General features: G+C 41.3%; 1 protein-coding gene across 1 annotated transcript; it reads right to left on the bottom strand.

The window, feature by feature from the left end:
• Positions 1 to 2,012: 2,012 nt before the first annotated feature.
• tyms (thymidylate synthetase) lies at positions 2,013 to 14,292 on the bottom strand. The gene is made up of 7 exons (XM_034170844.1): positions 13,925 to 14,292; positions 13,767 to 13,840; positions 10,039 to 10,213; positions 4,582 to 4,683; positions 3,444 to 3,619; positions 2,539 to 2,610; positions 2,013 to 2,444 (listed from the first exon to the last, which is right to left on the bottom strand). Exons 1-7 carry the CDS (start codon positions 14,145 to 14,147, stop codon positions 2,307 to 2,309), a joined length of 960 nt encoding a protein of 319 aa, XP_034026735.1. The 5' UTR covers positions 14,148 to 14,292; the 3' UTR covers positions 2,013 to 2,306.
• Positions 14,293 to 20,501: the final 6,209 nt, after the last annotated feature.

Genomic DNA, 20,501 nt, shown 5'->3' with positions numbered 1-20,501 from the left:
TTGCCATAGAGCAAAAACTGTGAAAACATTCCTTGCAAAAAGACACACAGGGTCAATGTCATGGGCTGCAAATAGTCCGGATCTTAATCCAATTGAAAATCTTTGGTGGAAGTTGAAGGAAATGGTCCATGACATGGCTCCAACCTGCAAAGCTGATCTGGCAACAGCAATCAGAGAAAGTTGGAGCCAGATTGATGAAGAGTATTGTTTGTCACTCATTAAGTCCATGCCTCAGAGACTGCAAGCTGTTATAAAATCCAGAGGTGGTGCAACAAAATACTAGTGATGTGTTGGAGCGTTCTTTTGTTTTTCATGATTCCATAATTTTTTCCTCAGAATTGAGTGATTCCATATTTTTTTCCCCTCTGCTTGGTCTAAAAAAGTAACCGTTACTGACTGCCACAATTTTTTTTTCCCGATTTCTTATAGTTTCTTAAAGCCAGAAAGTTGCCATTTGACATGACTTTAGTTTTGTGTCATGTCTGTGATCTGCTTTTTTTCTACAAAATTAAACAACTGAATGAACATCCTCTGATGCCGGTGATTCCATAATTTTTGCCAGGGGTTGTATATTTGTTTGTGCCAGGGATTTACCTGGAGATCAAAGTGGGCATGGATGAATATGTACTTTACAGGATGTCAGTCAGAGTGCACAAATGAAGGATGAAGAGTCTTTATCTGCATGTGAACCACTTTTGAAGCTCTACATGCAGCCTGAAGGGAGGAAGACAGAGGAGCTCACACCAGCAGTGTGCCCTGCTGACTGGGTCAGTAATCACAGTGCCATGCAACACAGTAACCAGTTTTAATGCCACACACAAGGAGAAAAGGGGGAGAAGAAAAAAAAATGAGCAGCGATATCGAGAATTCCTCTGCCTACAATTATGCGAATGTGTGAGAGGACTTAAGACTTACGCTGAATGGAGGAGGAGGATGAACCAGCCAGCTGCTGTGAAAGCAACCAGACAGCACCCTGCTTTGGAAAATCACCTGGGTTGCACTGTTACTTGGCCCGTTATAGTAAATTGCTGATAATAACCCTTTATGATTTATGTATATAGACTGGGCCTCTCCAACCCGGTGTCGCAGACCGAACGCCCCCCCCCCCCCAAAAAAAAATCGGTCCTCCGTTTGCATCTGCACGTGTCATTTCAGACCACAGCAGCACGTCTGAGACAGTCTCTTCACCTAAATCAATCAAATGGGTTAATGTGATTATTAACCATCAGATGATAAAGGTAAAACCTCTTAAATCATTCGAAAGTCAGTTTTAAGCAGAAATGAGACGAAATTCCGTAACACTGTGAAATGTCCGACGCGCAGTGAATGCATCAGCTAGCAGCTTGTTTAGCCGCAGCGCTCTGAAAGCTTCCGCCGCCTTTTATGATGAAATGATTCTGAATTTTGGTTAATGATTGTTGCACAAAAGCTTCAGATATCTGTCACTGAGATAGATGACTGGAGTGCAGTTTGAAGCAGAAACAAGATGTTAATCAGTGAACTGCATCATAAGGGGGGACTGATCTTTAGAGGGACCGTTCTCTCGGTGACACCAGCTCTTATAGGGCACCTGTCTACCAGTTCTAGTCACACCTGGTTATTTAACAGGGGTATTTTCAGCTGAGCACACCTGAGTTAATTAGCTGTGGGTGGAGCAGAGAATTCTAAAACATGCCAAGAAGGTTGGAGAGGCCTGATAAGACATTTTAAAGAGCACAAACTTGTGTGTACAAAGTGCAACTCCCCCCCCCCCCCAACCACCACTTGATCGTCATTGATTATGATGTTTTATTATAGACAGTGATTTTTCGATTAAGCAGCCCCAGGCAAGATAACAGAAGCCCTGTACAAGTGAGTTTCCTTCCAAAACAACTTGGTCAGTGAGAGTGTAGTTTTGGGCCATATATAGACCTCTTTTAGCTGCATCCGATGGTCTCAACCTCGACTTAAAAGACTTTTACACTCGTCTTGAGATCACATCAAAATGTTCTGTACAAATTAAGAACGTCAAATATTATTTGTTGTTTATTTACATAATTAGATTGTACTGTTTGAAATAAAAACATTTTACAAATATTCATCCAGAGAAACCAACATTTTTTTTTTTTTGGTAATGAAAATGGATTAATTGCAAGTGCAACGACATAAAACCTAACAAACAGAAGCTAACTGAAACAGTGCTGTTTAAATGGTTTTCAAACAAGCAAAAACAAACAATCTTTAAACTTCAGGGTTCACATTTGGATACAAGAAAATGGAGAGGAAAAGCCCACAGTCCTGTATTAACACCGAATCAGTTTGTGATTTTACACTGCCATTTGCATCTTGATGGTGGGATGAGGATTGTAGTCACATATCTCAAAATCCTCTGCACGAAAATCATCAATGTTCTCCACTTTCCTCAGGATTTTCAACTTGGGAAAAGGTCGACTCTCCCTCTTGAGCTGCAAATGTAGACCAAACAGCATCACAGAACTCATAAACATGACAAGAGGACAAAAACAACAACCAACAAAAAACAACCTTTGAGAAACCCACCTGCACTTTGAGAGGATCAATGTGGTTGATGTAGATGTGAGTGTCCCCAAGCGTGTGAACAAAGTCGCCGGGCTGAAAGAACAGAACAAGATCCTGAATACAGAACGCTTTGGTTTCTAGGTACAGGTTCCCAGTGGTGGCACAGCTTGATAACTTCTAATATAAAAACTGAAAAGTTACCGTAACTGTGCTAAAACAAAAGCGATAAATGCTAAAACATTTAGCTGAAGCTACTGCTAATTTTATTATGCAAATTTTGCTTTGGCTTATTTATTGGCTCTAAAAACCCTGAAAAACAGAACTAAACAACTGAAATTTTATTACGTTGTAGCATGCACATGGAGGTCCACAAAAAGGTTTCAGTTTGCAAAAATCAGCTGATGATCAAGATGTAAAGTTTATTCACAGTACAGAAAGTATTAAATGAGTAAGGAATATTAGGAAATAAAAATAAACAGAAAATTTTCATTAAGTATTTAATCAGGTTTCTCCTTCATATCCTCGAGGTGATACTTGTTCCCTACATGTGATGTGTCGATTTTGCTTACTGGATTCGTCTGTAAGCTCCAACAGGAACAAACGTGTCTGATTTGAGGGCTTAAACATTTTTGACCGATAAACTTGAAAAACAAAAACAGTTGACTTAAAGTTAGTGGAACTAAATGCAGTGGAAGCAATTTGGTCCGCAAATTTTCAAAGTGATCTGAAAAGCTAATCCACCAGTTATAATTGTTAGCCAAGTAGCTGGACTGTTCCCACTGCTGGAAACAAAAATGTGGGCTGAGAATGCCAGGTATAGGAGCATCACTGCTTTTCTGACACACTAGCATTTGGGCAACAACCTGCACTCTAGTAGGACACTGGAATCATATATTTCTCTTCCCAAAACTCCACGGCTCTCCTACCTTGAGTCCTGTGATGTGGGCGATCATGTAGGTAAGAAGTGAATAACTGGCAATGTTGAATGGCACTCCAAGGCCCATATCTCCCGATCGCTGGTACAGCTGACATGACAGCTCCCCGTCACACACATAGAACTGACAGAGGGTGTGGCACGGGGGCAGAGCCATGAGAGGCAGATCTGCAACATTTAAATATGATCATGGATCACCAACACGACAGTTAAGGTATGGTCACATTGGTTACAACCAACAGAAGCAACGCGGCAACTTGCCATTTATTTTCAATCACAGCTGGTGTTTTGCAGTGGCAAGAAAAAACGGTCACTGTGCCGCCAGCTAGGTGGGGTCAAAACAGACCAGAAGTCTATTTTATACAAATATTGAGCAACGCAAGACAGTGACTACCAATCAGAGTTAAAAAAAAAAAAGGCATTGTGATGTCAGTTGGCTGCTCCCTTGAACAAAATAAACCAATATGGTGTAAAATGCTCCGAAACAGCTTATTTATGTATAAAGCTAATATGTTTCTCATATACACTGTTTTTGTAACCAGATAACACCTCTGAAGTGTCACATTCATTTGTAGCTAATGACTGTGGCAGAAATGACAACTTATGAATAGTTTATGGATGTTTTAAGGGTTAAGCCCCTGTTACACATAGCAAGAATGTGGAGGAGGCAAATATTGTTTTGACTTAATCCTGCTAAGTCAGACAAATAAATAAATATACGCTGATGATTTTATTATGTCCTTGGCAGACATAACAAATCACTTTTGTATAATCAGAATATTTAATAAAATCTCCAAAGTTACTGAACAACAACAAAAAGCTTTCACCTAGTGAAAGAAAAAAAATAGACATAAAAATGTCCACTAGATAATTTATTGGTAAACATGACGTGTCCAAATAAAAGTGGCTGTAAAAGTGATTTATTTAATTGAAGTGTCCCAGCAACCTACACTTTGTCATTTTATTTCACTGTATGAAACCAATTTTTGTTGTTCAATAACTTTGGACATATTACATTTAACTTGTATATAATTGAGTTGTATGTTTTTATTTCTGAACATATTTTAAATTCTGTGTTTAAAATTTCACAGGTGCCAATATTTTTGACCAAAACTGCAGCTTTGACACACCTTTGGGGTTCCAGGCACACATGATAATCCGTCGGTCCTCTGGGTTGCTTTTAATGGTGTCAATGACCTTCTGCAGCTGGTCCACACCTTGTCCTGTGTAATCTGTTGAACAAAACATTTGACAAAAAGGATCACAGCAGCTCTGACAGTAATGCATTTGGTGTGCAGCTGCAGCAAAAACAATCTGTATAGAAAATAAAGAACCGCCAAGTTGAATCAACTTGTTGCATTTACTGAACATCCAGTATTTGCTAAAGCTTTTTTTAAACCATCTGCAGTGTGTGGATTCATATCTCTGGGTCCTCTGCCTTTGCAATTAAGATAAGAACTTACAGTGCATCCGGAAAGCAGTCACTGAGCTTCACTTTTAACACATTTTATGTTACAGCCTTATTCCAAAATTGATGAAATTCATTTTTCCCCTCAGAATTCTACACACAATACCCCATAATGACAATGTGAAAAGTTTGTTTGTTTGTTTTTTTAGATTTTTGCAAATTTATTTATAATAATAAAAAAAACTAAGAAAACACCTGCACTACATAAGTATTCACAGCCTTTGCCATGAAGCTCAGAATTGAGCTCAGGTGCATCCTGTTTCCACTGATCATCCTTAAGATGTTTCTACAGCTAAGGTAAATTCAGTTGATTGGACATGATTTGGAAAGGCACACACCTTTCAGAGGTCTACAGACAATTCCTTTGACTTCATGCTTGGTTTGTCATTTGACATTCGCTGCCAACTGTGGGACCTTATATGTAGACAAATGTGTGTCTTTCCAAATCATGTCCAATGCAAACACGTGTACATGTGCCATGTACATTGGTGGATTCCTTCTGGGTTGTCTGGATGGCGCTGCTCTGCTGGCAACACGGAGGAGGGTTTCTGCTACAAAATGCTTGTTTGGTATGGAGGCTGTTGATGTTTGTTCTTTTCTTTCTGTCTACCGCTTGTCAACGGTGGACTAAATGTGCGCTTTGTGCTTTTGACTGTGTGTGGAGGCTGAGAGGGAGTATGGTTCTGTTAGCACTAGCATGGCTAGTGCTACTTAGCCGGATAGCCCACTGCTCTGTAGATGGGGCTGTTAGCACTGAGGGGCTAGTGTATAGCCGGACGGAGTTGCTGGGTTTACAAGACCACGGAGCTCTTCCATCGTTGGGCCTGCTGGACGAGGTTCCGAGGGAGTTGGTACGACAATACCGACCGGATTGTCAGCGAAGCAGGAGACTTAGGAAGTGGGGGAAGAGAGGCGGCCTGAGGCAACGCATCCGTGCAGCCACCAAGTTACCGCTGCCGCCCATCCTGCTCTGCAATGAGCGCTAACTTAAAAATAAACTGGATGAGTTGTGCTTACAAACTGGAGCTTGTTACGAGTTCCGTGAGTCTGGATTAATGGCTTTTACAGAAAAATGGTTTAGCGATGATATACCGGACAGCTTCATTCAAGTGGATGGATTTACACACATCCACCTGGACAGGAACAAAAACTCTGGTAAAACACGGGGGGGTGGAGTTTGTTTATATGTTAAAGACAGGTGGTGTACAAACTTTGCTGTCAGAGACAGGGTATGTAACTCCGATCTTGAGCTCCTGTGTGTAACCTTACGACCTTATTACCTTCCTCGAGAATTCACAAATATATTTGTGTGTGTAGTTTATATTCCACCAAGTGGAAATGCCGCCAGGGCAGCTCATCAGATTTCAGATTGTGTCCATTCTCATCTTCAAAATAAACCGGATGCTGCCATAATTGTTCTTGGTGATTTAAATCACTGCAGTTTAAATAAATCCCTGCCTGGCTTCTACCAATATGTTCAGTGTAGCACCAGGAGCAATAAGACTCTGGATAAGTGCTATGGGAACATAAGAGATGCCTACACAGCCAGAGTCAGACCCCCTCTTGGCAATTTGGACCATAATGTAGTCCAGCTTCTCCCCACCTATCGATCAGCATTTAAATCTAGTAAACCTGAGGTCCACTCTGTTAAACTGTGGTCTGCTGACAAGATAGAGGAGCTGAAAGGATGTTTCTTGTGTACAGATTGGGACATTTTTTTCCAAAACGCGGATATCAATAATGCCACAGAGGCAATTACTGGTTACATCTCTTTCTGTGTGGACTCAATCATTCCCCAAAAGATTATTAAGAAATACCCAAATAATAAATCGTATGTCACACGGGAAATACGGGAATGTATTAATAGGAAGAAAGCAGCTTTTAAATCAAGGGACTTTGCAGGGGTTAGGGTCGCACAAAAAGACCTGAACCAGAAGATGAGAGATGCTCGACGGCAGCATAAGAAGCGCACAGAACGGGACCTTTCCAGAGCGAACAATAAGAGACTGTGGGATTCTATTCGGGGCATGACAAACATGGACACAAAAAGGAAACCTGTAATTGACAATAATGAATTTGCAAAAGCCAATGAGCTAAATGATTTTTATTTGCGTTTTGAGAGTGATAATCAGGAAGAGTGCAGGGAAATTTTAAAAGAGATTAGGTGTAATTTGCATGAGGACAGAATTTTAATTGACTCACAATCAGTTACTCAAGTTTTTAAATCAATGTATACTAATAAAGCTACAGGGCCAGACAATATGTCTGCTTTTCTTTTAAAAACATTTGCAGAGGAGCTCACTCCAGCTTGGCATCAACTCTTCCAGCTCTCTTTTGATACTTATTCAGTACCTGAGCTTTGGAAGAGATCAGTTATTATTCCAGTTTCCAATAAATCATGCCCCCAAGTGAATAATGATTTTTGGCCAGTGGCCCTAACCTCCAATGTAATGAAAGCATTGGAGAAACTGTTCATTCAGAAGCTTACTGTAGAAGTGGAGCCACACTTGGATCAGTATCAGTTTGCGTACAAAAGGAAGCGGAGTACGAGTGATGCCATTTTAACTATAATGAACTTGGTTTTAAAGCATCTTGAGAGTTCCTCTGCATATGCCAAATTAGTTTTTATTGATTTTAGTTCTGCTTTTAACTGTATCCGGTCACATATCCTTCTTCAAAAAATGATTCAGTTGAATGTGAACCCTTTTTTAATTAAGTGGTATTCTTTTTTGACAAACAGGTCACAGCAGGTGAAGGTCAATTCTGTGTGCTCTGATATTGCATTAAGTAGCACTGGTGCCCCTCAGGGCTGTTAGTTCACCTTTTTTATTTACACTGTATACCAATGACTGCATCAGCTATCAGCCAAACCAGTATGTTGTTAAATTTTCAGATGACACTGTAATACTCAGTCTGCTAGTACTAATTCAAGTTGTCACAAATCTGGAGTGGACAGGTTTGTGAACTGGTGTGATGTCCATCAATTGCAGATTAATGTTAATAAAACAGTGGAGATGTTGGTGGACCCTCGGGCTGTTGGAGACCATAGTGTGGTCACCATACATGGACGTAACATTGAACAGGTGGATTCATATAAATATCTGGGGGTTTATATCGATAATAACTTAAGCTGGCACATGTAAGTGTCAAGTGTTTGTGCCCGAATCCACCAGCATTTGCACTTTCTTCGTCGACTCCGACTGTTTGGTGTATGTAGGAATATTATGCTGATTTTCTACAGAGCAACGATTGAGTCCGTGTTACGGTATGGTATTACTAGCTGGTTTTGTAATTTAACGGTTAAATCAAAAACTCAAATATTAAATCTGATTAAGATAGCTGGCAAAATCATGGGTATGGTGGTACCTGTAACTCCCCAAGAGTTGTTTGAACAGGCAGTTCTCAGATGTGCTGACTATATTTTAACAGATGAGTCTCATGTTCTGCACTCTGAATATACTTTACTTAACTCAGGTACAGGAGGTACAGGGTTCCTCTTTGTAAATATAATCGATATAAATATTCATTTATTCCATTATCAGTGAAGCTCATAAATCAGCAGATAGTTCAGGGAAGATAGCTTAAGGGTATGTATTGCGGAATTTGCACAAAGATGTTAATAATGTTGTGTATTTATATTTTATCCTTTGACTTACTGTGTTGTTTTTAATGTATGGGTGCTATGTACTGGTTGTGTTGTTGTGTAGCAGACTCTGTCCAAGGCAAATTTCTCCTTAGGGAGACAAATAAAGACACTTTGACTTTGACATGAAACTCCACACAGAGAGGCTACAGGTGGGAAGCAATCCCATGACCTTCTTGCTGTGAGGCAACAGTGCCAACTACTAATCCACCGTGCTGCCCGTCTTAGATTAGGTAGTTTTATATTTGAAAAAGGCAACATAAATAAAAGCAAATGTATGAATAAAAGTATTTGTTTTCCATGACATTGTAAGGGTCCAGGGTTTGTTTGTTTGTTTTTTTAATGAAACGGTACTCTAGTTATTCCTTTTGCACATTCACAATTTGATGGAAGTCTGTTAACGTGACGCAATCTGCACTAAATGGGCTCCTGGTGTTTGCGCTGTGGCTGTTCAACTTCTTTCAGCTCAGGGTGACGATGCCTTAAATGTACCTGAGCATTTGTTGCATTCCCAAAATGCTTGACCTTCATTTCGCACAGCTTGCATGTTGAACTGTCATATGAAGCTCCTTCTCTATTACAGAATCCAAAGTGTGCTTGTTTTTAACGTGACGAAGTGGGTTGAATTTTTTTGTTGCTCCATGCTAATGGGCCAGGCTACCTTGCTAAGCTGCTGGTAGCTATTGTATAGAATCCAGGAAGGACACATTATTGTAATTACATCTACAAATGTGAGGAGAAGCTGAATCAAACCTGAAACAACATTATTTTAAAAAACGATTTTTCTTAGTTTTGATTCAATAGTGAGTCGTTAAGGACAATAGTGATTCTAATGTAAAAATGTAAATCCCCCCCCAACATCCCTAGTCTTCCGGGTCCTGGTACTTCCTGTCTTACTGTATGGTTGTGAGACAAACATGCTAACCAGTGACCTAAGGCCATGACTATATGTCTTTGTTACCAGGTCTCTTTGGCGGATCCTTGGGTACTGCTGGAATGACTTTGTTATCAAATGGTTCCTGGGGGACACTCAGATGAGGTTGTGTCACTTGCAAAGTGAGGAAACATCAGCAATGACATTCTGGCATGTGGCACAAATCTGATTTTTTTTTTTTTTTTAACAGCCAAATCATAATGTGACAAATGGTGACTTTGTCCAACTACAACTGAACATTTTCAATCAGGACTACTGCCAAGAACGCAGTGAAGAATCTTTGAATCGTTGCCGCATCTCTTCAAACAACCACCTCCGCTCAGTCCCGTTAAGCCTCCTTGTGCTAAATGTGGGCGTTTACTGCCACCTTCTTTACTGGGGTGCACAGTGATGTTCACTTCTTGGCAAATGTGACCGTAAGACTACATACCACAGTCCTGCTGGTGTGTGCTGACTTGAGTGGACGTGTGAAAGTCTGAACTGTGGCTACAATCCTGTGAACTGTAAAACTGCCAATTCTGTACCTGCTGTAAAGACGGTACCTGCATGCATGTTTGTGTACTTGGCGCCAAAGTGCCTCCACTGGAAACCGTACACAGGCCCCAAGTCACCCTCCTCTCTGTCTGTGAAACCACTTTTGTCCAGGAAGTCCCGAGATCCGTTGGCATCCCAGATTTTCACACCCTTTTCAGACAGCTCCTTGGCATTTGTTGATCCCTGAAACATAGATCACATCAAACTGCAGCATGTGAGCTTTAAAAAGTTAATTATTTCTCCATCTCACCACACAGGGGGATCAAAGTGGCCACATGCCCCTGGGCAACACTCTGTGGGACCTTAAAACCTCATAACACACAACCCACAGCAAAAAAATGATGGAATCACTGCATGCAAAGGATGTTCACCCAGCTGATTTATTTTGGAGCAAATTCAAGACAGATGTGACGCCAAACAATTTTCATGCAACAGCTAAACATTGTGGCTGCAATGAAACATACCTCCAAGAATTTAAATTTAACTGGCACAATTAATTACATCATTTTCCAGATCAGGTAGAGAAAACAAATTATGTAATCACCTTGTAGTTTGCATGTCTTCAGAAATCCTGGTACCAGTCTAAAAAAAAAAAAAAAAAAAAAAAAGCAAAGTACTCCACAGTTAAAGGTGAATACAGCAGGCAGCTCAGTGGGGCGAGTGAAGCTGACGATATATAAAGGTCAAAGGTCATTTTCAGTTTTTTGGAATGTTTGCAATTAGATAAATAATGTAGTATTGTTTTCAATACAATCAGAGCTTTTTAAAATTTTGAACCCTGAGTAATTCTTCAATTGACCCCTACCTCGCCGCCTACTGAAAATTCAAGCGACCAGTCGGTTTTTTCAACAGTAATGTCTAAGGAGTATTTGTGCTGAATCTGGTGCTTGTTTCACCATTTGAAAGATACCTCTGTAAATATTCTGTGTTCCAGCATGGGAGGCGATCGCTCTATTCCAAAGGCCAAAAACCCAGGCCTTGGCCCTGTGGCCAGAGTCCTATTACTTGTTGGAGAGTAAGGTTTCCTGACTACTACTGCACAGCAAATCCTGCTGGCCTCCATCACACGAGTATAAGTCACAGGACCCCCTAAACTTGGCGGAGGAAAAACACACAAAAAAGACCATGTGATGCATGCGCAGTGAAGGCACTGCAGACCAATTTTTAGTGGGGACCGTTCAGTCTGCGACACCAGCACTGGTGGCCCTCAGGACTGATATATAACTTACTTCTTCTACTTAAAGAAGACTGTTTACAGACCATAATGACCAGCTGGACTTGATTAATTGAAAAGTCAGGGAGATATACACTGAAGCAATAGGGGGGAAAAAAAAAAAAAAAAAAATCAAGAAAACTCCTCCAGTGATGAAACCCAAATACAAAGTGTAACTAATTTTTTTTTTTTTTGGTTTGTTGTTTTTTTTTTGTTTTGTTTTTTTAGGCAGCAACCTGCAAGGGTGGTGGCCAAGTGGTTAGTGCGCTTGGTTTCAGTGTAAGGTTCTCAGTTCAAACCCCACCCCTGCCACATTTCTCCATGTAATGTGGAATTGCATCAGGAAGGGGATTCAGTGTAAAACTTATGTGAAATCAACATGCAGATCCATCTCGGTTCTGCTGTGGCGACCCCGAGTAAAAAAAAAAAAAAAAAACAAGGGATCAGCTGAAGGGTTCTAAAAGGAAAGCCCAAGGAAGAGGTCAAGGTGTCAGAATAGAGAACTCAAAACAAAATGCAAAATAAAACAAACTGGTGGATACAGGAGTGAATCTTTCTGATGGGAATGTAAAGAATGGGGAGAAAGAAAGAAATGTCTTCTGTGGAATAGCCCAAACTGAAACTTGTACTAACAACTAAACAAAAGAAAGGCAAGCTAGTCTATGAAACGGTTCCATCTTGGAAAATGACGCCATTTTGGTTCCAACTGAGCTGAACTACTGAGTGAACCTTTTAATGTTTTCAACATTTTTTAAAATCATTTAACCACATACAGCAACACATCCAGGTACAGGTGCGTATATGTCAACCTATACAGATTGTCCATAAATTATACAGATTTGTCCGAGTTTCAGAGTCATACGGATGTACAAATAAAGTCTTACGGATATTCAGGGTTTTCTGTTGTAAATTTATTTTACTGTTATTTTTCTTAAACATCGTCAAATGATCGTCACAAAAAGACACAAACACGTTGTTCTAAATAAAGGATTGTGAAACCGGATGCTTGTTTTCCCAAGTCTTGTGCATTACCGTAACTTCTAGACTGGTCTGCCAGTCCCTGATACATAAAATATGTATCAAAGTCTCAGCACTTTGATCTAAGAAGATGAGCGCTCCCAGCATCACGCGCACAACAGGTTTTAACCGAATCAATCAGCGGAACTCAGTACGGAAGACAGAAGGTATGTAGTGCCTGAGTGAACGTGGTGTGTGTGTGTGTGTGACCCCCAGATCAGATAAGGATTTCATCTTACGGACTCAGAAATCAAATATTTACAGGATTCGATGGAAAAGCATTTTTGAAAAATGACGCACCTGATCTTTCGGAACAAATCATAGCTGCCGCTTTTAAAAAGAGACAAAACACACAACAAAGAAGATAAAATTTTATTAAAGAGACAAATAAAATGACAAAACCCCAGTTATGTCATACCGCTATGTGGTTGTGTGTACTATAATAAAACTGATTTTGGTGCGATTTGGAGGTTATAAGGATTTTGTGTTGATTTTATGGATTTTCTCACTTGGTTATACAGGTGGACCCTCAAAGGGGATTACGTGTGCAGGTGCTATCAAAATAAATATAAAAAAGTTAAGCTATCAAATTTACATAAATTTACAATTTATGATGATTTATTTAATTAATTTAAAGCCTGATTTATGCAGCTGCAGCTCTGTAACTCCATGTCACACATTGACATGTGTGACAGTTTTAAAGTTCTCTGTCTCTGGATTATACTTTATTCTGGACTAATGTGACCCTCAACAAGCTTTTCCTTCTACAATCATCAACTCCAAATCAAAGGTAATCTGTACAATTTCATCTTATTCTGACTTTGTGCTATAAAGTTGCCGACTTCTCTGATCCATTTTAATCAGCGTGCGCACTTCAAAAACTACTATAATATGATGGCATACGAAAAAGCAAAAGCAGAAAAGTGTCAAATCACAGCCTTTTGTGTCTGATTTAACAGGTGCACTTCAGGCTGCAGGTCCAAGTCTGAGCACGGTGTGAAAAAATAAAGTCTGACTTTTAATCACAAAAATGACTCCAGTCCCACATGCTCTGGTTTTTAATGGAAATACATTTCGATCAGACAGGACATTTTATCCGATGTGATTAAAAATACGTTGTACAAAATCCGTACAACAGCCCCTTTGCTTGGATTTTTTTTACGTGGGTGGGGGGTCAGCTTAGTAATGTAATAGTGATACAGCAGCCACCACGGCACACATGCAGAGGAGGGAGGGGGGTGGGGTTCAGGCCTCCTGCAATATTTTTGGTTCCTGTGCCTTTCAGTCCAACCCTTTCATAGCTTCACTATATCCAACACCATAGTCTATTCCCATCATACAACAGGACAGTGGTCTGTTAGTAATTATTGTAATTGTAATAATAGTAGTTTTTACTTCAATAAAGTCTTATTTGTGTTGTTCTGCATACATGCTGGCCCTCCGTGTGATTTGGGCCCCCGGCCTTCAGCCCAGACGAGCCCACGTCAATCCGCCCGTGACTCTCACCTTGATAAACCAGAGTAACTCTTCAAGAACTCCTCTCCAGAACACTCTCTTGGTTGTCAGCAAAGGAAACTGATCTAAACAATAATAATAGAGGATCAGGTTAAAGCAAGTCTGCAACTGAAAAGGAAAAAGTTGTTTGGGTTTTTTGTTTTTTTTACCTCTCAGATTGTATCTGATCTGCGCACCGAAAACAGACAGAACTCCGGTCCCGGTTCTGTCCCCCTTCCTGCAGCCGCTCTGCAGGATGTACCGGATCTGGTCCAGATATCCCTGTTCGTCACAAAAACCCCTCAACACTTGCTTCTCTTCCGCGTGCGCCTCCGTCTCCTTTGTGTCGTCACTGCGCTGTTCATCTCTGTGTACTTCTGAGATTTCCGGCATTTCGTTAACACAAATGTACCCGTTTCAGGACGAACACTTCAGAAAACCAAATCCTACCAAACGGACCCCAACCGATTCGCGGTGAATTTTCCCGGGTGATTGTCCCACACGCTCCATGAATTCACAACAACCAATAGATGGCCGAGCAGCGCTTCCGTGTTTGTTTAAGGCCCTTGTGTGTGTACCGCCCTCTACTGCGTGGGAGGGCGTACAACAACGCGAATCTTCAGTTTATCACAAATTATTGACCGTATATATACAGTTTATGATTGAAACCAGGTTTGTGTAAAAGTTCCACTAACACCGTTACATATTTAACTGTCAGTGCCGGAATTCTTACAAGAATACATGTTGGAATTAACACACAGAGAAGCAATGTTGCTGTTTAGGTTTTGTTGCAGGCATGCAGCAGCAGTGCAAGCGGGAGCATTGTTTTAAGTGCTGTGTGCTTGCCTGCCAGACATGAACAAAATAGACTAGGAGATGGGAAGGTTTTATTACTGTGTCAAGGTGCAAAGGTTTTGACCCCATAATAAGATGACCACTGTCCCAACATGGAAGAAAACCCATTTCTTGATGGTCGCAGGCTGTGCGAACCATGAGACTTTTTGTCATTTTTTGGGGTGTGATAAACTGAGTCAACCTTCCGACCTGTTTGTCACTCAAACTCAATGGCCGTTGCACTCAGTGACCTGAAATAAAGACGTACATGTAGGAAACATTATTACAAAGCCATCCATATGCATTATGTGTATGAAATGTGGAGTTTGTGTAACAATATAAGGCATGAAAGCTGGAATTCTGCAAAAAAGTTGAGGATTTTCCATCATATCTCTGTATTTATGGCAAATTCATATGTAATTATTAAACACATTAAGGATTCTTATTGCATTAGAAAGTAGTACCATAGTCATAGCTTTTAAACAAGGGTAAGTATGTTTGTGAATCACAAATACTTTTTCAGCTATATAGGTGTTTATCACATGAACCTACAATAGCTCCAAGCCTGACCAAGATGTGATAAACTAGGTTGACACAGAGATCTGATATCTCCTGACACTTTACAATACCGAAACTCTGTCTGGGTTTGGAACACTGCATGACACCTTCGGCATCTGTTACCAGAACATCACCACAGATGCTATTACTGTACCTGTGCAAAACCCTCCAGCTGGTTCAGAGAAAAAGACACGATCATTCTCTGCCAAAGCACATGACATTGAGCCTTACAGGAAAAGGCCCAAAATCTCCCAGTTCTCTTTCCCTGTTACAGAATTTGTGACACCTCAAAGTCTTGGTCCATCAAGACAAAGGGACATTCTGTGGATGGCTTCTACAACTTTGTGTCAGAAAGTTCCAATGTGGATTGGCTGGAATGCCCAAACCACAAGCGACACTCACCTTTAGCAAAAGATTGGTTACATGAAAAACATCTCTCTGCCTCCAACAAGCCTGGACGTTGTGGCAGAAACATTCAAAATCTCACAGAGAGCTGCACAAGAGTGTGGTCAACCATTTGCAGTAGTCACCTATGATTTAGCTGTTACCAAACCTGCTCTCAAGATACAGCAGACAGAGTCACCAAAATTTGATGATGTATTCATCTGTTTTGGAGGCTTCCACATCTTCTTGGCATACTTTGCATCGGCTACTTCTTAGCAGAGCCTGATGGTCCTGAGGTACTTGTCCAAGCAGGAGTCCTTGCTCCAGGTTCCTTGAATGGGTTCATCAGCGCAAAACATTACAACCGCTGCAAAAGGCTACATCCACTGCTATCCAATGCCTTGCATGTGCTGCATTTCCAAAACTTCATCAGGCAATTTGGTGCCCTACCCATAACATTCCTTGCCAAGCTCGTACTGCCCTCAATGCTGACCCAACGCCAGAGGCTCTGTCACAGCTTGAGCAGGATGGAGAGTTCATTGAGATAGTACAGAGGTACGAGGAGTTCACAGAGGAGACTCGCAGGTCTGCTCATGGTGCCACTGCTGCCTACTGGATTTGGTACATTGATCTTGTACAACTGTAACTGCATTACAGTCGTGCAATCCGCACAAGAGACTTGGATCTCTTTCTCTACAGTTTGTCTCAGATGTGTGCCTTGTTCTTTTTAATTGGTCATCCCAATTATGCCAGATACATGGTGTTGTATTGCATGAAGCTGCTCAACACGTCAAGCAGTCATCCAGGAGCCAAAGAAATCCTAGCAGTAGGTGCAATGTCCATCAAATGAACAAACAAGCCGTTCTCTGCAGCATCTGTGGATCTCACTCTGGAGCAAACTGTGAATGCAGATGCAGCATCTCGCCTCACAGGCATATCTGCATTCACAAACTCTGAGAGTGCTCGCCAGAGATGGATGGTCACTCATGCAGCCAGGAGTGAGATTGTCACCAGACTCCTGGACATGGCAGGGTTGCAGCAGACAGATGACTGTACTGCTGAACTGAAAAGCCATCGCATCATGAGAGACAACACTGACTTGAACAAAGTCATTGAGTTGATTAAGAACACTCAAAACCCATTTGATGGACTGGCAGAGGACAAACTGTATTGTCTGACCACTGGCAAAGCTGCCTCAGAAGAAGTAAAGGAAAGTCTGCTGTCTATGAGAGAAACTGGCATCAAACTTTGTGACAAATTCAAGGCTGAGTGCCTCACTGACCCTGAACGGTTTGAAAAACCTGTACGTTCTAGGAAAGGAAAGAACTTTTCAGCTGATGCTGTCCGAGTGAAAATGACTGGTAAAAACAAGAAGATCAAGGAGCTGCAAGGTAATCGTGATCTGTTTGGCTGGTTGTTGTACCTCTCCATAAAGAGCGATATGGACTTGGACCATGTGTTCTCATTCCCTCTGACACCTGTGCCACTTTCCCTAGCTCACATTGATGGCACACCACATCAGACAAACAACGCAGTCCTGATGCACACCCTGGAGGGTAAAGTTCAGACTCAGACTCCACAACAAGTGGATGCCCCGGTTGTGGATGCCATGTTTGTCATCAGATCCCAAGTGAAAGTGCCAGACACATTCAGTGGCATAGCTGAGGCGATTCTCACCAGAGTGGTCAGTAGTGCCTCAAGAGTCGACTTTGTATGTGACTCTTACACTGATGCTCCTTCACTGAAAGATGTCCAACACCTTGCAAGGGGTGACGTTTCACAAGGTCAATTCAAAATCACGGCTCCAGAGCAGAAACGCCCTCGTGATCTTCAAGCTCAACTGACCTCAAAGGCATTCAAGACAGCGCTACTCCATTTCCTCATAAAGAAATGGGAGAAGCCCAGGTACAGTCCTTTGCTCATTGGCCACACACTGTATGTTGGCATTGACCAGCAAGCTTGGGCGTTCATTGTGTCTGAGGATAACAAAGTTGTGAAGCAAGCAGTGCCAGAACTGATATGCGAGCATTCGGAGGCAGACACCAGGATAGCTTGGCATGTCAAGCACATTGCAGAGAGCAATCCAAATGGCAGCATTATCATACATTGCAATGACACAGACATTCTTGTCATTCTCCTCCTGCATGCTGCCAGCTTTGATGCCCAGATCTACCTCAACATTGGTCTCAGTAGCAAGAACACCAGGCACTACAGTGATGTCTCTTCCCTGGTCACTTCTCTTGGTCCTGCCCTTTGTAAGGCCACAGCTGGCCTGCATGTGTTCAGTGGTTGTGATTACATCTCTGCCTTTTATCGAAAAGGCAAAGCCCGACCATACTCCCTGATGTTGTCAAAGTTCACACAGGTCCTTGGCGCATTCGGAGATTCTGAGAATCTGAATGATGCCTTCATCACCAACATCCAGAATTTTGTTTGTGCTCTGTATGGCAAACCAAACATGAGCTCTGTCAGTCTCGCAAGGTCTGCTCTCTTCCACCAGCACTATGCTCCCAAACGTGGTTCTCAGGCTCTGGAGAAGGTCAACGGAGTCGATCCAAGTAACCTGCCTCCTTGCCACAGTATTCTGCTAGAGAAAATGAAACGAACCAATTTGGTTGTGAGGATGTACAAGAGATCAGTCTGCAACTTGTGTGGGATCCAGAGAACCATGGCTGGACTGTGGTAGATGGCAAGTACACACCAAAGTGGTTCATGGGGCCACAGGTTCCTCAACAAATCTGCTCACGCCTGCCTGAGCACACAGCAGAGGATGAGGAAGAGGAGGATGATGTTGCCTACCACTCCTCTTTTGATGAGTCCGTCTCAGGCTCTGAGAGCTGAGTTTGCTTTGCATGGACATAGTGGGTTCATGTGATAAACACCTATATAGCTGAGAAACTATTTGTGATTCACAAACATACTTACCCTTGTTTAAAAGCTATGACTATGACACTACTTTCTAATGCAATAAGAATGTGTTTAATAATTACATATGAATTTGCCATAAATACAGAGATATGATGGAAAATCCTCAACTTTTTTGCAGAATTCCAGCTTTCATGCCTCATATTGTTACACAAACTCCACATTTCATACACATAATGCATATGGGTGGCTTTGTAATAATGTTTCCTACACGTACGTCTTTATTTCATGTCACTGAGTGCAACGGCCATTGAGTTTGAGTGACAAACAGGTTGGAAAGTTGACTCAGTTTATCACACCCCAAAAAATGACAAAAAGTCTCAATTTTTCATGGTTCGCATAGCCTGCGACCATCAAGAAATGGGTTTTCTTCCATGTTGGGATAGTGGTCATCTTATTATGAGGTCAAAACGTTTGCACCTTGACACAGTAATAAAACCTTCCTATCTCCTAGACTAAAATAACTCCAAGAGTTTTGATCCAGATTAGACCAGTGTTGGTGTAATGACTGAGGGTCAGGTATGGACAAAGTTATTTGTTTTTGAGAAATATGGGTAAAAGTCAAGGTCACAGGCCAAGGTCAGATGTTTTGGCCAATCCTTATTTGTTGGTTTTTCTGAGGAAGTGGTTAAAGATACACGCATAATTATTATATAACAGGCAATTGTCCTTATAACAAATTCTAATTATCATTTTGTTGGTGGGTTGTTTGTCATGTGACACTAATTATTTGTCCCACTGTATAAAAAAATAGTCCATTTTGCTCCATTGAACAACTCCACTAGCTTTTCATAAAAATTTGTCCATGATACGAGGAAGCTAAAGTATGCCATAAACTGAGCTTACACCGTGTTCTCGAGGACATCCCCAGGAGCTGTAGAAGTACTGTCAGAAGAAGTGTTAAACAGCCTATTGTAATTTTTCTCTGGATTGGGCCACAGGATTCGAAGTGAACATATTGGAGGGACAGCACAGGTAGAATGGCTTGGAAACAATGTAATTGAGGTGTGACTGAGATGGTTTGGACATCTGCAGAGAAGCACAGGGTAGGATGCTGATGATGGAGCCACCAGGCAGGAGGAGAAAATGAAGGCCAAAGAGAAGGTTTATGGAGGTGCTGAGGGAGGACTGGTTGGTGTGACAGATGAAGATGCAGAGGGCATGATGAGATAGAGACGGATGATCTGCTGTGGTGACCCCTGATGTCTGCAGCCGAAAGATGAAACCTACTCATCCTATCATATGCGCTCTGCATTTCATTAAGTGCAAAATTTTCACATTGCGCTGTGACATATAGTTTAATGCAGCAAGGAAACATGACAGTATTGTTTCTTTATCAAACGTGTCTTCGAGGGTTTTCCCAGATAGACCCTGGTAATGTAGACGGCCACTAGGTGGCAGCATGTCTCAAGCCCATTGGGGTCAGACGTTTACATGTACTCGTGATATCAAGAGGTAAAAATAAGTTGGTTCAAAAGTTTTAATTTATTTTGGGTTTTCTAAATTCATCACATGGTCAAAATTATACATACAAGGTCAGACAGATATAAGGACAGAACACCTCATATTTATCTGAATATCCCTTAGCAAACCACCTTCAGATATTTGTGGTGGCCATCAAGAAGTTTCTGACAGAATTTGGATTGAATATTTCACCACGCTTCTTTGCAGAATTGGTTTGAGCTAGATTCAATTTTCTGACATAGACACAAAATTTAAAGTCAATATTTTTGATGGAGTTCAGGACTACCAAGAAATCATTAGTTTTTATGTGTTTGGGGTCATATCAGAAACAGAATCAGCTTTACTGTCCAAGTATGTCAACACCCACAAGGAATTTGACTCCGGTTGCACTTACTCACAGTACTATAACAAAACAGACGGTCAAAAAAAGGACAAGGATGAGGTCAGGAATAATAATAAATTAAGTGACTGCAGTTTGGACTGTAGAGTATGATGGTGTGGTAACAGTGTGCAGACACCGTGTACAGTATGCATTTGCAAAGTCTAAAAATGTGTAAAGAGAATAAAGTGCAATGAAATTAT

Source organism: Thalassophryne amazonica, chromosome 1 (genome assembly GCF_902500255.1).
Source record: "Thalassophryne amazonica chromosome 1, fThaAma1.1, whole genome shotgun sequence".
Taxonomy (NCBI): domain Eukaryota; kingdom Metazoa; phylum Chordata; class Actinopteri; order Batrachoidiformes; family Batrachoididae; genus Thalassophryne; species Thalassophryne amazonica.
The sequence above is the reverse complement of the archived record's forward strand: the minus strand, read 5'-3'. Positions and strand labels throughout refer to the sequence as shown.